The 15777-nt window shown below is 40.0% G+C and overlaps 1 protein-coding gene across 1 annotated transcript in view; it reads right to left on the bottom strand.

Moving 5' to 3' along the window:
- The window catches only part of DNAH6 (dynein axonemal heavy chain 6), a 282979-nt gene that overhangs the window by 15381 nt on the left and 251821 nt on the right, over positions 1 to 15777 (bottom strand). Inside the window, exons 69-72 of the mRNA XM_070479741.1 lie at positions 9768 to 9887; positions 8637 to 8758; positions 3960 to 4089; positions 266 to 393 (exon numbers count right to left, since the gene is read on the bottom strand). Coding sequence (XP_070335842.1) covers positions 266 to 393; positions 3960 to 4089; positions 8637 to 8758; positions 9768 to 9887 — 500 coding nt within the window. The remainder of the gene's footprint in view (positions 1 to 265; positions 394 to 3959; positions 4090 to 8636; positions 8759 to 9767; positions 9888 to 15777) is intronic.

Below are 15777 nucleotides of genomic sequence, written 5' to 3' on the forward strand. Positions count from 1 at the left end.
TCCTAACGTGTCAATCAAATTCTAAGGGTGCAAGTTAGGATAACGAAGGGTTTGTAATGCCCTGCAGTCATAAGCCATTATTAGAGAAAGGGAACACAGACTAGTGAGAGGAGGGTGAATTAAGGTTTAGACAAGTTGGGCTTGAAGGGTTGTTAGCACATCCACATGGAAATGTTCAAGTGATGGGAATGGAAACTTCACATTGATATACACGCTCCAGAACGCTTTGATCCCCAAGAGCAAGGATGGCAGTGAGCACTCATACGTGTATCAGCTTCAGCAGATTGTTAAACCGGTCCACTTCCTGTCCAAGAACAGTGGTCAAGGAGTTAAGGCGTCCTTGAGGATCCTTGACGAAAAGGCTCTCAGAAGCGCTTTCCATCTCCAGAATTTCTGAAATACACACAGCAGATTCATCAGATGGATTATCATTGATTTCTCGCCTTATAACATTGCACTTATCTTAAGCTTTCTTAAAGCCAACTTTTCTTGTCCCTGGGCCCAGGATGAACAGGAGTCAGGCTGTGCACACTTCAGGGGCAAGTGCTACATGGTAGACAAGGGACATTCCTGAGACCAGAGGTGCCAGGGGTCTCAAGTTGTCTCCTCTGCCTTGGTGTACACAGGGTATGTAAGCCTCACTCTTCCTTGCACACCCATGTTGCATCTAGTCACTTGGTCTTATCTGACTCTTTTCGTGACCCCGTGAACTTTAGCCCACCCGGCTTCTCTGTCCATGGGATTTTCTGGGCAAGATTACTGGAGTGGGGTGCTATTTCCTTCTCCAGGGCATCTTCCTGATCCAGGGATTGAACCCATTCTGTGTCTCCTGCTTTGCAGGCAGATTCTTTACCACTGAGCCGCCTGGGGAAGCCCTCCATGTTGCATCTAGGCATCTAGGAGAGGAAGGGTTGGGGGCAGGACACCCCCCAAGAGAGGAGAGACTTGGCATTTATCTTACTGTTGTTCAAAGGGGCTGACTGGATTCTGAAATGAGTCCATGGTTCAAACTGGAAGAAAAATTGTGCTCTTCTCTTTTCCTATAATCCACCTAGTGGGGGTTCATATAAGCTCTGAACAAAGAAGGACCTGCATTCTCCTGACATATCTGAGCAAAGCATGAGAAGACAAGTGGTTCTGAGCTATGTTCATTAAGTTCCTTCTAACTACTCATTTTGGCTGCTGTAGAAAAATCACACAGCAGTGTGGGTCAGTGCAAGCTCTTGGGTCCATAGGGCTGTGGTTTCTGGCCCTTGCTCTTCGCCTTCTGTCTGTCCCCTTGGGCTATTCCGAACCTCAGTTCTCTGGTTGAGCCAAATGTACCCCTGCCCCCTCAGTCTCAACAGATGGCATTGCTTATCATTTCACAGCAAAAGTACAAACTTAATGAAGCATGGAGAGAAAAACTTCCTAGGTGTCAATGGAACTCTATGAAATAAGAACCTTTACTCTCCATTCATCTATTCATCCATCTACCCATCCATCCATCTTCATCCCTTTTTCTACCCAGTTCTCCATCTCATGTTTATTAAAAAATGCTTTCTAAAATAATTCAGTTGCTTTGATATCTATAGAAATCTCTACTCAAGAAAAGATTCTTTTGAGGGCCTGTTTTAGGAGGAACATAACTGGCGTCTGAGGTCACATAGGTCTTTTTTTTGGGGAGGGCCTTTAGAGTATCGGTGGAACTTCACTGGTGGCTAGGATGGTAAAGAATCTGCCTGAAATGTGGGAGACCTGGGTTTGATCCCTGGGTCGGGAAGATCCCCTGGAGAAGGGGATGGCTACCCACTCCAGTATTCTTGCCTGGAGAATTCCATGGACAGAGGCTACAGTCCATGGGGTCCCAAAAAGTTGGACACAACTGAGCGACTTTCACTTCAAGAGTATTGGTAAAGCTTAATGTGATTGCATGCATGCATGCTCATTTGTGGCCAATTCTTTGTGACCCCAATTCTTTGTGAGCCCACCAGGCTCCTCTGAAATTGAGTTTTTCACACAAGAATACTGGAGTGGATTGCCATTTCTTACTCCAGGGGATCGTCCCAACCTACGGATTGAACCCGAGTCTTCTGCACTGGCAGGTGGATTCTTGACCACTGCACCACCTGGGTGTGCTACTGTATGTAATAAGAAATGTGCATTTTGGTCTTTGTCTCCATCTTCTGGCCAGAGTGCCTAAAATCCTTATAATTTCCTCATTGATAAGAGTGATAGGAGCATCTTTTATATAATTATTGGTTTTTTGACCCCAATTCCTGAAATAGCTCTTGATGGATAAAGGTGAAAGGGGCATCTTTTATTATTGATAACAAGCCCCTTTCAACCACACCTGAGTTTATGTTAAGGAGGTGACTCTAGTACCAACCCTAAAGATGAGGGACTGGTTGTCAGGCAAACTAACCATGTGATTAGAGATTTGGACACTCTAGCTTTATTCTCTGACTTCCTGGGAGAGGGGAGGCGCTGGAGGTTGAGTTACTCATTAAAGGCCAATGATTTAACCAATCATGCCTATGTATGGAAGCTTCCATAAAAACCTAACTGAAGGGGTTTGGAGAGTTTCTGGGTTGGTGAACACATCCATGTACCTGGAGGGTCGTGCACCCTGACTCTGCAGGGACAAAATCTCCTGTCCTTGGGACTCTTCTGGACCTTGTCTTATGTATCTCTTTATCTTGTTGCTTATCTTTATCCTTTATAATATTTTTTAAAATAATCTGGTAAATGTAATGAATTGTTTCCCTGAGTCTTGTGAGCCAGTCTAGAAAATTACTGAACCCCAGAAGGGGCTTGTGGGAATCCTTGATCTATGGCTGGTTGGTCAGAAATAAAGGTCACAGCCTGAGGACTTCCAGTTGACATTTAAAGAGTGGACAGTCTTATGGGACTGAGCCCTTAACCTGTGGGATTTGTGCCAGCTCTGGATAGTTAATGTCGTAACTGAGTTGTAGGACATCCAGTTGGTGTCCAGAGAGTTGGAGAATTGCCTAATGTGGGGAGGGGGGTAACCCATACACTTGGTATCAGAGTACTGTGGACAGAGACAGAAGCACAGTTTACTTTTATAGTCACTCATTTTTTTTCTCTGCCTCATCTTTTTCCTATAATGACATTTCCAACCATGAACAATAGATGAAGACATCTAAATCTATAGTCACTCTAAGAAAAGTGTGGAAGTGGATCTCTGTGATCATTCAGGAAGTTTCCTTAACTCACCAGAAAATGAAGTGAAATGATAAATTATTCTTCTCTACTTCTCACTTCCCAGGTGGCCTTAGTGGTCAAGGGCCTGCCTGCCAATGCAGGAGACATAAGAGATGCAGGTTTGATCCCTGAGTCAGGAAGATCCCCTGGAGGAGGGTATGGCAACCCACTCCAGTGTTCTTGCCTGGAGAATCCTATGGACAGAGGAGCCTGGCAGGCTACAGTCCATAGGGTCGCAAAGAGATGGACATGACTGAAATGACTTAGCATATATGCAAGCACTTCTCTTGTTGGAGAAAAAAAGTGAAATGGATTCTAGAGCAGGGCTGTCCAATAGAATATTTTATGATGATGGAAATGTTTTCCATCTGCATTGTCCAATATGGCAGCACTTAAAATGTGACTAGTGCAACTGAGGAAATGAATTTTAAAGTTTAAGTAGCCACATGTGGCTAGTGGCTACTGTCTTGGGCAGTACAGATCTAGAGACATTAGGAAACTCAGAAAAAAGTCTGTTTAAAGTTATATTGGGCTAGAAGCCGGCTTGCTCTTCATGCTTCTGGCTGTTGAGATGTCAAGGGGCTGCAGGCTTCTAATCTATAAATAGAGGCCTCTACATTGAAAGAGCTCTCTCTCTACAGAAAGAAAAACTTCTACATAATAAGCAGATTTGGACACCTGCCTATCACTCAGCTTTCTGAGTTTATTCCTAAAAGTCCCATTACCCACATAAGCCAACAATTATTTACTACCTGGAACTCTGGTCTGTACAGAAGCAACAAGTTCTTGGACAATTTCATCGTTGCTCTTTCCCTCTCCACCAGAAGAGGACCTTGGTTGAACGTCAAGTATAGTGTTGATCAAAGTGTTGGTCTCTTTGTACTATAATGGTGAGAAGAGACAGAACAGTGAGGACCCAAATTCTCAAAAATATAATTTTGCAGCACATACAGTTTATTACAGAAATAATAGCTGTTGCCAAAACCAAGGACATTTTAATATTTTATGTTTAAGACAGAGTTGGTAAAATGTGCTCATTGGAAATGCATAGTATTTCATCTATGGTGTTACAGTTAAATATTTCTGGTTGAACACTTTAATGTAACTGTCATTTAATCATATTTTTAAAAATGGTTAAAATGATAAATTTTATGTTATATGTTTTACCACAATAAAAAATGGTTAAACAATTTTTGGTTACTTCTTTAAAAGGCAGTTATGAAAGTGAGGAAGAAATAATGAGAATTCAGTTTTAGAACATACTTTTATTCAAATAATGTTATCTCAATTAGAAAAGTATTATAGAACATTATTAAAAATTTACAAAACACAGAAAAGTAAAAAGAAAAATTATTCATGATTTTGCTTTTAAGAAATATTTATAACTTTAGTTTACCTGCCCCACCCCTGAATTAGCCATCTGACTACCAGGGAAGTCCCCACTGGCTCTTTCTAATGTGATTTATTTTTCCTTTGATTTTATGCTTAGAAATTCCTATTCCATGATCAGTTAATATTGTTAATTTTTTTAGATTTTTCCTTTATTCAGAAACATAGTATCTTCTCATGTATATTTGTTGGAATCTCTTAGAGGTTTTCTTTATACTGGTCATAACACTCATCATTCACTTACCCAAGAAAAGAATTCAGAACCTAGAATTACAGATCTTGATTGTAAAAGTTATATTTTACATGACAGATCTTCTTTCAAATATTACTTTTGACATATTCATTAGGTCCTAAACAACTGTGATGTTATTTACTTAATGCTATAGTTAAACAGTTTGATTTCCTTGCTCAGTGCCAACCATTTAATAGTGACTTTTCCATTTTAGTTTGTGATTCCCAGGTGTTGCTGGTGGTAAAGAATCCACCTGCCAGTGCAGAAAATGCAAGAGATGTGGGTTCAATTCCTAGGTTGGGAAGATCCCCTGGAGGAGAAAATAGCAAACCATTCCAGTACTCTTGCCTGGAGAATTCCATGGACAGAAAAGCCTGGTCAGCTACAGTCCATGGGGCCACAAAGTGTCGGACATAAATAAGCACATACACTGTTTTAGTTCTTGACTTCCTGGTTAGTCAAAAGTCTTGAAACATTTAGAACAGCTAGGCCCAGCTTTCTTTACTGGTCTCTAGTATGCACTTTGTAAGTGTAGTTTGCTGAGCTGAGGAAGGAATCATTCATATTTTTTGCATTAAGACTCTATTGATGATACAGAATTATCTAACCTAAAGCAGAAAGAAGGGATATGTTGGCAGATATAGCTGGGAAGAAGAGAACTCAAGTCATGTGGGTTTCAGGCATGGATGGATCTAGCATTCTCTCTCCTGTTCATGTCTGGTTGTTTCTCTCATTCTTTCCTGTGGCAGATGAGCTTCTTCATGTGGTAGAGAGAAGGGGTCAGGGTATCAGGGTAAGGGCACAGAATGCTGCAGACATGCAGCATCTTAGTCAGTCGTTCCAGAGGAAAGACAGCCCTCTTCCAGTCCAGCATCTATATATCTTGTCTCAGGGAAGGACTCTCATTCTCCTAGCATGGGCTATGGGGCTACTCCTTGGACCAGGTTCAGTAGCTGGGTGATGCTGTGATGGCTGGGTCACATGCCCACCCCTGTGAAGGCAAAGAGTGGTTGGAGGTTTTACCAGAATCTAACAGAATGAGGAAGTGGAAGCTGTCCCAAAGGAAAGAGGTAGGAATCAGGTGCATACTGTGCCAGAAAAATGAAGGAAGGGAGGCTGGACAGAAAAATATACCTGGGGCCTCACCACATGCCTACTGTCTCATTCTCATTCAGAACTGATGGAGAACACAAAAAACTACATTCACAGGTATACATTGCCAAGAACGCTACTCTTCCCTAAAGTCCTGACTTCTCATTGAATGCAGCAAGTCTATCATTTCCACACTGTTCTCTCGCCTCCACATCCACCCACTCTAGGGCAAACAGTCAGATGACTGAATATTAACACTAGGTTTGGCCACCTCTTTTTCCTCCTGAAAGTAGAATCAGGAAAAATAAGATATTCCAACTCTTCACTGAATGTGCCGTGCTTAGTTGCTCAGTCGTGCCCAACTCTTTGCGACCCCATGGACTCTAGCCCAGGCTCCTCTGTCCATGGGGATTCTCCAGGCAAGAATACTGCCGTCGGTTGCCATGCTCTCCTCCAGGGGATCTTCCCAACCCAGGAGTCGAATCCAAGTCTCCCGCATTGCAAACAGATTCTTTTACCATTTGAGCTACCAGGGAAGCCCTTCACTGAACAGCAAACCAATTTTTAGGGCAGAGAGCATGACATAGGTTTTGGATCACCGAGAAGTTCCACAGTTGTTTTGTACATGTTCCTTGATATCTAGGCTGATTTTACCTTCTAATTTGTCTCATTGTAGAGACAAAATTTAAATTGCAAAGGTGATTCCCTTCAGCTTCATGAGGCCAATCTGGTCTCCAACATTTAGAGTATTCCCGGGCCCCAGGGACATACCTCTTTTCTTGGCTTTGGTTCACCTAAAGATTCCAGAACATGATAGGTAATAAAACTGGAAGGATATGGAAGGGACCGGTCATGGGGGAGTCTTGAGTGCCATGCTGAGGAGGTTGGACTACCCTTAAGTAATGGCATGGCATCAGAGGGTGTTGGAGGAGTAAGATTATCCATTTTGCTCTTTGGACCTACTGCTGTGGTCAAGTTGTTGTTATTCTGTTGCTAAGTCATGTCCAATTCTGCAACCCCATGGCCTGTAGCATGCCAGGCTCCTCTGTCCTCCACTATTTCTTAGAGTTTGCTCAAATTTGTGCCCATTGAATTGGTGACACTATATAACCATCTCATCCTGTGCCGCTCCCTTATCCTTTTCCCTTCAATCTTTCCCAGCATCAGGGTCTTTTCCAGTGAGTCAGCTCTTCTCATCAGGTGGCCAAAGTATTGGAGCCTCAGAATTAGTCCTTTCAGTGAATATCCAGGATTGATTTCCTTTGAAATTGACTTGATCTCCTTGCAGTCCAAGGGACTCTCAAGAGTCTTCCCCGGCACCACAATTCAAAAGCATGAATTCTCAGCCTTTGTTATGGTCCAGCTCTCACATCCATACATGGAAAACCATAGTTTTGACTATACGGACCTTTGTTGGCAAAGTGATGTCTCTACTTTTTACTATGCTGTCTAGGTTTGTCATAACTTTTCTTCCAAAGAGCAAGTTTCTTAATTTCATGGCTGTAGTCACTGTCTGCAGTGATTTTGGAGTCCAAGAAAATAAAATCTGTCACTGCTTCCACTTTTTCGTCTTCTATTTGCCATGAAGTGAATGGACCAGATGCCATGATTTTAGTGATCTGGTCCTATGACCTTGATGAACTGTGCTTTCATTTTTAAATTTTTAGATTATTTTTTAAAAATTAAGATATAATAGCTAGGGAACTATATTCAATATCCTGTGACAAACCATAATGGAAAAGAATATGAAAAATAATATATATATATGTATAACTAAGTCACTGCTATACAGAAGAAATTAACATTGTAAATCAATTACACTTCAATAATTTTTTTAAAATTATTGAGTCAAAAAAATTGAGGTATAGTTGATGTACAATATTATATGTTACAGATGTACAGCAGAATGATTCACTATTTTTAAAGGTTATACACTATTTATAGTTATTATAAAATATTTCCTACTTGTGTTGTACATTATGCCCTTGTAGCTTTCTAATTTTATACATGATAGTCTATACTTCTTAATCACTTACTCCTGTTTTGCCCCCCCCCCCCCCCACTCTTTCCTTTCCTCACTGGTAACCACTAGTCTGTTCTCTATATCTGTGAGTCTGCTTCTTTTTTGTTATCTTCACTAGTTTGTTGTATTTTTTGGATTTCACATATAAGTGATATCACACAACATTTCTCTCTCTCTGTCTTATTTCACTCAGCATAATGCCCTCCAAGTCCAACCTGCTGTTGCAAATAGCAAAATCAATGATCCGTGCTTTTGAAGAGCAGTGTTTGATTTATCTGCCTTGGATATTTGCTATTGTACTTTTATAACCTATTCATTTGTGGATCCATAAATCCTTGTATAATATGATATAAATATCCCCAGAATGGATAGAGAAGAACAAAAGAGAAAGGACTCTCTGGATTACCATCTAAATTCCCATATTATGGAAGACTAGCAGATAGATTATGGACCAGGCAGAGGCTGGAAGGTGAGGGGGTGGACAGTGACAAGAAGATACCTAACTATCTTAGGATTCCATGAAAGATACAGAGACAACAGGTGGCTAAATTGGAACCAAATGCTGAAGCTGAGGTGAACATTTATTTTATTTATTTAAGAAGATTATAATTTACACAAGCAGTGAGATGATTATGGATGTTTCAGGTTTATATACACAAAATGAATATGCATTTAAGTTGAAAGGCCACATACCTGGTAAACTAGGTTGGCATTTTCATGCATTCCAAATATTTCTGGGTCATCTATCAAAGGCAGGTTTTCAATGTAGTCTTTAAACTCTTGCAGGCTGTCAGCCAGGGGCGCAAAATAGATACCTGTTATTGAAAACACAGAAGGCAAATATGTCTTAAATAGATGACCTTTGAGTACTGCCAAGTTTGGTGCTTCTCTGTCTGTTCAGATGGTGGCTATTATCAGCTGCATCATGGAGAAACAGGGATTTTTTTTTTGCAAGCCCCCTAGCTTTCATTGTTGTGTCAGATTCCTTCGCATTTTCTGGAGGCCGTTAGCATCTATCAGTGTCCTAAGGTGTCACCTGCAGAACATTCCAAGATTCTAAGAATTCAGGGATGTGCTGCTGAAAGGTGTGCTCTGAAGTGATAGAACTTTGAAAACACATTTAGACAGAGTACAATCTATTTTAGACCAGAAATAGTTAAAAATGGTTATCACACAATAGATATCTTTGTACTCTAACAACCAAAGCTGAAGCTTTGACAATCCTGGACAGCATATTAAAAAGCAGAAACATCACTTGGCCAACAAAGGTCCATATAGTCAAGGCTATGGTTTTTCCAGTAGTCACGTATGGACATGAGAATTGGATGGAAGAATTGGTGCTTTTGAACTATGGTGCTGGAGAAGACTCTTGAGAGTCTCTTGCACAGCAATGAGATCAAACCAGTCAATCCTAACGGAAATCAACTCTGAATATTCATTGGAAGGACTGATGCTGAAGCTACAATACTTTGGCCACCTGATGCAAAGAGCCAACTCATTGGAAGAGACTCTGATGCTGGAAAAGATGGAGGGCATGGGGAGAAGAGGGCAACAGAGAAAGAGATGGTTGGGTGGCATCACTGACTCAACGTTCATGAGTTTGAGATAGTGAAGGACAAGGAAGCCTGGCATGCTGCAGTCCCTGGGGTCGCAAAGAGTCAGACACGACTTAGCAACTGAAAAAGGAACAAAGCAAGGGGATGGTGAATATGGGGGTCTAGGTGGTGAGGACTGGACACAGACAGCTCCTGGATGGAAAACTGAGGATGCTGTTAATGACTTCTTGGAAAAGGTCTTTTTCCATAGTATTGAGAAGTCACTCACCTGATTCAGAATATTTATAACCGTCTTGTAATGTTTCAGGAGAAAAAAATCTTTTCAAGACAGTACGAAGGCATCTTTGATCCCAGGTATCCGTAACTCTTCCACCATAGGTAATTTCACCTGAAAAGGAGTTTGCATTTAAAAACATTTGTTTTTAATTGATATGCATACCCACATTCTAATAGGTTTATTTATTTACACATTTGGCACATTGAGTGTCTTTCCACTAACCTATCCCTAAAGATACTAAAAGTCAATTTTTAAAAAGCAGAAAGAAGACTAGCATATGTTGTTGTTGTTTAGTTGATAAGTTGTGTCCAACTCTTTTGTGACCCCCACCTGAACTGTAGCCTGCCAGACTCCTCTGTTCATGAGGTTTCCCAGGCAAGAATACTATAGTGGGTTGCCATTTTCTCCTCCAAGGGATCTTCCTGACCCAGGGATGGAACCCTTGTCTCCTGCATTGGCAGGTGGATTCTTTACCATTGAGCCACCAGAGAAGCCCAAGGAGGTATATGTACTTTCCCCCAATTATTTTGCCTTTCCCAAATAATTGAAACTAAAGCAACTGAGCTCTGTTTACATAGTTCTTCCTTCTTGCTGTTTTTTTTTCCTTTGTTTAAAAAATATTGAAATATTGACTTTTGGCCTTATCCCATCACTGACTGTAGTATTGTAAAACATACCTACTTTGCATCAAAGACTGCTTTTTTTGGGGGCCAGTAAGCTAAATGGAACCAAAATATTTACAACAAGGCATTCAAAATCTATGCATACCTTATACATTATTGATGTACAAGGAGGAAAGGATAGATCCAAGATGCAAGAGACAATTTACATCACAGAAATTAGGTTATGGGAAATTAAAATTTATTGGTATCCCATCTCTCTTCCACAGAGAAGCTATGCTACATTGTCACCCCCACATTACAATAGGAAAGATAGTTACTCTGTGCTGTAGTGGTTGTATAATTGATGTGGTGGTTTAGTTGCTAAGTCATGTCTGACTCCTGTGACCCCATGATCTGTAGCCTGCCAGGCTCCTCTGTCCATGAAATTTCCCAGGCAAGAATACTGGAGTGAACTGCCATTTCCTTCTCCGGGGGATTTTCCCCACGTAGGGATTGACCCTGCATCTTCTGCATTGCGGGTGGATTCTTTACCCCTGAGACACCGGGGAAGCCCACTGCTGATATAATTCCTTGGAAAAATTCCAGACCCATTGCTACAATTTATTTTTCACCTCTGTAGTGCTCCAAGAAGAATTTTACCTATGATACTGATGTTGTCAGCTTCTGAAGCTTTTAAATGTTTATCTGCTCGTTTCCATCTCTTATTATGTCAAGATTTTTTTTCCATTCTCTTTCAAGCTGAGATGGTTGGTTGAGAGAAAGTTATTTGTGCTTGGATCTTTGTAGTTTATTTCTTCCAGGACAGCAATGTGCTAACTGGCATCTATCTTTCTTCTCCTGTTGAAGCACCTCTGATCAGTCTTTTTATTTTTAATTTAATTTCTTTATTTTAATTGGAGGCTAATTACTTTACAATATTGTAGTGCTTTCTGCCATACATTGACATGAATCAGCCATGGATTTACATGTGTTCTCCATCCTGAACCCCCCTTCCACCTCCCTCCTCATCCCATGACCTCAGGGTCATCCCAGTGTGCCAGCCCTGAGCACCCGGTCTCATGCATCAAACCTGGACTGGCGATCTATTTCACATATAATATACATGTTTCAACGCTATTCTCTCAAATCACCCCACCCTCGCCTTCTCCCACAGAGTTCAAAAGTCTGTTCTTTATATCTGTGTCTCTTTTGCTATCTCGCATATAGGGTCATTGTTACCATCTTCTTAAATTCCATATATATGTGTTAATATACTGTATTGGTGTTTTTCTTTCTGACTTACTTCACTTTGTATAATAGGCTCCAGTTTCATTCACCTCATTAGAACTGATTCAAATACATTCTTTTTTAATAGCTGAGTAATATTCCATTGTGTATATGTACCACAGCTTTCTTTCTTTCTTTTTTTTTCTCCTTTATTTTTATTAGTTGGAGGCTAATTACTTTACAACATTGCAGTGGTTTTTGTCATACATTGAAATGAATTAGCCATGGATTTACATGTATTCCCCATCCCGGTCCCCCCTCCCACCTCCCTCTCCACCCGATCCCTCTGGATCTTCCCAGTACACCAGGCCCGAGCACTTGTCTCATGCATCCAACCTGGGCTGGTGATCTGTTTCACCCTAGATAATATACATGTTTCGATGCTGTTCTCTTGAAACATCCCACCCTCGCCTTCTCCCACAGAGTCCACAAGTCTGTTCTATACATCTGAGTCTCTTTTTCTGTTTTGCATATAGGGTTATCGTTACCATCTTTCTAAATTCCATATATATGTGTTAGTATACTGGCTTACTTCACTCTGTATAATGGGCTCCAGTTTCATCCATCTCATTAAAACTGATTCAAATGAATTCTTTTTAATGGCTGAGTAATATTCCATGGTGTATATGTACCACAGCTTCCTCATCCATTCGTCTGCTGATGGACATCTAGGTTGCTTCCATGTCCCAGCTATTATAAACAGTGCTGCGATGAACACTGGGGTGCATGTGTCTCTTTCAGATCTGGTTTCCTTGGTGTGTATGCCCAGAAGTGGGATTGCTGGGTCATATGGCAGTTCTATTTCCAGTTTTTTAAGAAATCTCCACACTGTTTTCCATAGCGGCTGTACTAGTTTGCATTCCCACCAACAGTGTAAGAGGGTTCCCTTTTCTCCACACCCTCTCCAGTATTTATTGCTTGTAGACTTTTGGATAGCAGCCATCCTGACTGGCGTGTAATGGTACCTCATTGTGGTTTTGATTTGCATTTCTCTGATAATGAGTGATGTTGAGCATCTTTTCATGTGTTTTTTTTTTGCCATCTGTATGTCTTCCTTGGAGAAATGTCTGTTTAGTTTTTTGGTCCATTTTTTGATTGGGTCATTTATTTTTCTGGAGTTGAGCTGCAGGAGTTGCTTGTATATTTTTGAGATTAATCCTTTGTCTGTTGCTTCATTTGCTATTATTTTCTCCCAATCTGAGGGCTGTCTTTTCACCTTGCTTATAGTTTCCTTTGTTGTGCAAAAGCTTTTAAGTTTCATTAGGTCCCATTTGTTTATTTTTGCTTTTGTTTCTAAAATTCTGGGATGTGGGTCATAGAGGATCCTGCTGTGATTTATGTCGGAGAGTGTTTTGCCTATGTTCTCCTCTAGGAGTTTTATAGTTTCTGGTCTTACATTTAGATCTTTAATCCATTTTGAGTTTATTTTTGTGTATGGTGTTAGAAAGTGTTCTAGTTTCATTCTTTTACAGGTGGTTGACCAGTTTTCCCAGCACCACTTGTTAAAGAGGTTGTCTTTTTTCCATTGTATATCCTTGCCTCCTTTGTCGAAGATAAGGTGTCCATAGGTGCGTGGATTTATCTCTGGGCTTTCTATTCTGTTCCATTGATCTATATTTCTGTCTTTGTGCCAGTACCATACTGTCTTGATGACTGTGGCTTTGTAGTATAGTCTGAAGTCAGGCAGGTTGATTCCTCCAGTTCCATTCTTCTTTCTCAAGGTTACTTTGGCTATTCGAGGTTTTTTGTATTTCCATATAACTTGTGAAGTTATTTGTTCTAGTTCTCTGAAAAATACCGTTGGTAGTTTGATAGGGATTGCATTGAATCTATAGATTGCTTTGGGTAGTATAGCCATTTTGACAATATTGATTCTTCCAATCCATGAACACGGTATATTTCTCCATCTGTTTGTGTCCTCTTTGATTTCTTTCATCAGTGTTTTATAGTTTTCTATGTATAGGTCTTTTGTTCCTTTAGGTAGGTATACTCCTAAGTATTTTATTCTTTTTGTTGCAACGGTGAATGGTATTGTTTCCTTAATTTCTCTTTCTGTTTTCTCATTGTTAGTGTATAGGAATGCAAGAGATTTCTGTGTGTTAATTTTATATCCTGCAACTTCACTGTATTCGTTGATTAGCTCTAGTAATTTTCTGGTAGAGTCTTTAGGGTTTTCTATGTAGAGGATCATGTCATCTGCAAACAGAGAGAGTTTCACTTCTTCTTTTCCTATCTGGATTCCTTTTACTTCTTTTTCTGCCCTGATTGCTGTGGCCAACACTTCCAAAACTATGTTGAATAGTAGTGGTGAGAGTGGGCACCCTTGTCTTGTTCCTGATTTCAGGGGAAATGCTTTCAATTTTTCACCATTGAGGGTGATGCTTGCTGTGGGTTTGTCATATATAGCTTTTATTATGTTGAGGTATGTTCCTTCTATTCCTGCTTTCTGGAGAGTTTTAATCATAAATGAGTGTTGAATTTTGTCAAAGGCTTTTTCTGCATCTATTGAGATAATCATATGGTTTTTATCTTTCAATTTGTTAATGTGGTGTATTACATTGATTGATTTGCGGATATTAAAGAATCCTTGCATTCCTGGGATAAAGCCCACTTGGTCATGGTGTATGATTTTTTTAATATGTTGTTGGATTCTGTTTGCTAGAATTTTGTTAAGGATTTTTGCATCTATGTTCATCAGTGATATTGGCCTGTAGTTTTCTTTTTTTGTAGCATCTTTGTCTGGTTTTGGAATTAGGGTGATGGTGGCCTCATAGAATGAGTTTGGAAGTTTACCTTCTTCTGCAATTTTCTGGAAGAGTTTGAGTAAGATAGGTGTTAGCTCTTCTCTAAATTTGTGGTAGAATTCAGCTGTGAAGCCATCTGGTCCTGGGCTTTTGTTTGCTGGAAGATTTCTGATTACAGTTTCGATTTCCTTGCTTGTGATGGGTTTGTTAAGATCTTCTATTTCTTCCTGGTTCAGTTTTGGAAAGTTATACTTTTCTAAGTGTTTGTCCATTTCTTCCAAGTTGTCCATTTTATTGGCATAGAGCTGCTGGTAGTAGTCTCTTATGATCCTTTGTATTTCAGTGTTGTCTGTTGTGATCTCTCCATTTTCATTTCTAATTTTGTTAATTTGGTTCTTCTCCCTTTGTTTCTTAATGAGTCTTGCTAATGGTTTGTCAATTTTGTTTATTTTTTCAAAAAACCAGCTTTTAGCTTTGTTGATTTTTGCTATGGTCTCTTTAGTTTCTTTTGCATTTATTTCTGCCCTAATTTTTAAGATTGCTTTCCTTCTACTAACCCTGGGGTTCTTCATTTCTCCCTTCTCTAGTTGCTTTAGGTGTAGAGTTAGGTTATTTATTTGACTTTTTTCTTGTTTCTTGAGGTAGGCCTGTAATGCTATGAATCTTCCCCTTAGCACTGCTTTTACAGTGTCCCATAGGTTTTGGGTTGTTGTGTTTTCATTTTCATTCATTTCTATGCATATTTTGATTTCTTTTTTGATTTCTTCTATGATTTGTTGGTTATTCAGAAGCGTGTTGTTTAGCCTCCATGTGTTTGAATTTTTAATAATTTTTTTCCTGTAATTGAGATCTAATCTTACTGCACTGGTACCACAGCTTTCTTATCCATTCGTCTGACTCTAGGTTGCTTCCATGTCCTGGCTATTATAAACAGTGCTGCGATGTACATTGGGGTACACGTGTCTCTTTCAATTCAGGTTTCCTCAGTGTGTATGCCCAGCAGTGGTATTGCTGGGTCATATGGCAGTTCTATTTCCAGTTTTTCAAGGAATCTCCACACTGTTCTCTATAGTGGCTGTACTAGTTTGCATTCCCACCAGCAGTGTAAGAGGGTTCCCTTTTCTCTGCACCCTCTCCAGCATTTATTTTTTGTAGACTTTTTGATAGCAGCCATTCTGACTTGCATGAGATGGTACCTCATTGAGGTTTTGATTTGCATTTCTCTGATAATGAGTGATGTTGAGCATCTTTTCATGTGTTTGTTAGCCATCTGTATGTCTTCTTTGGGGAAATGTCTGTTTAGTTCTTTGTCCCATTTTTTGATTGGGTCATTTATTTTTCTGGAATTATGCTACATGAGCTGCTTAT

The sequence above is a fragment of the Odocoileus virginianus genome, chromosome 2, assembly GCF_023699985.2.
Source record: "Odocoileus virginianus isolate 20LAN1187 ecotype Illinois chromosome 2, Ovbor_1.2, whole genome shotgun sequence".
Taxonomy (NCBI): Eukaryota; Metazoa; Chordata; class Mammalia; order Artiodactyla; family Cervidae; genus Odocoileus; species Odocoileus virginianus.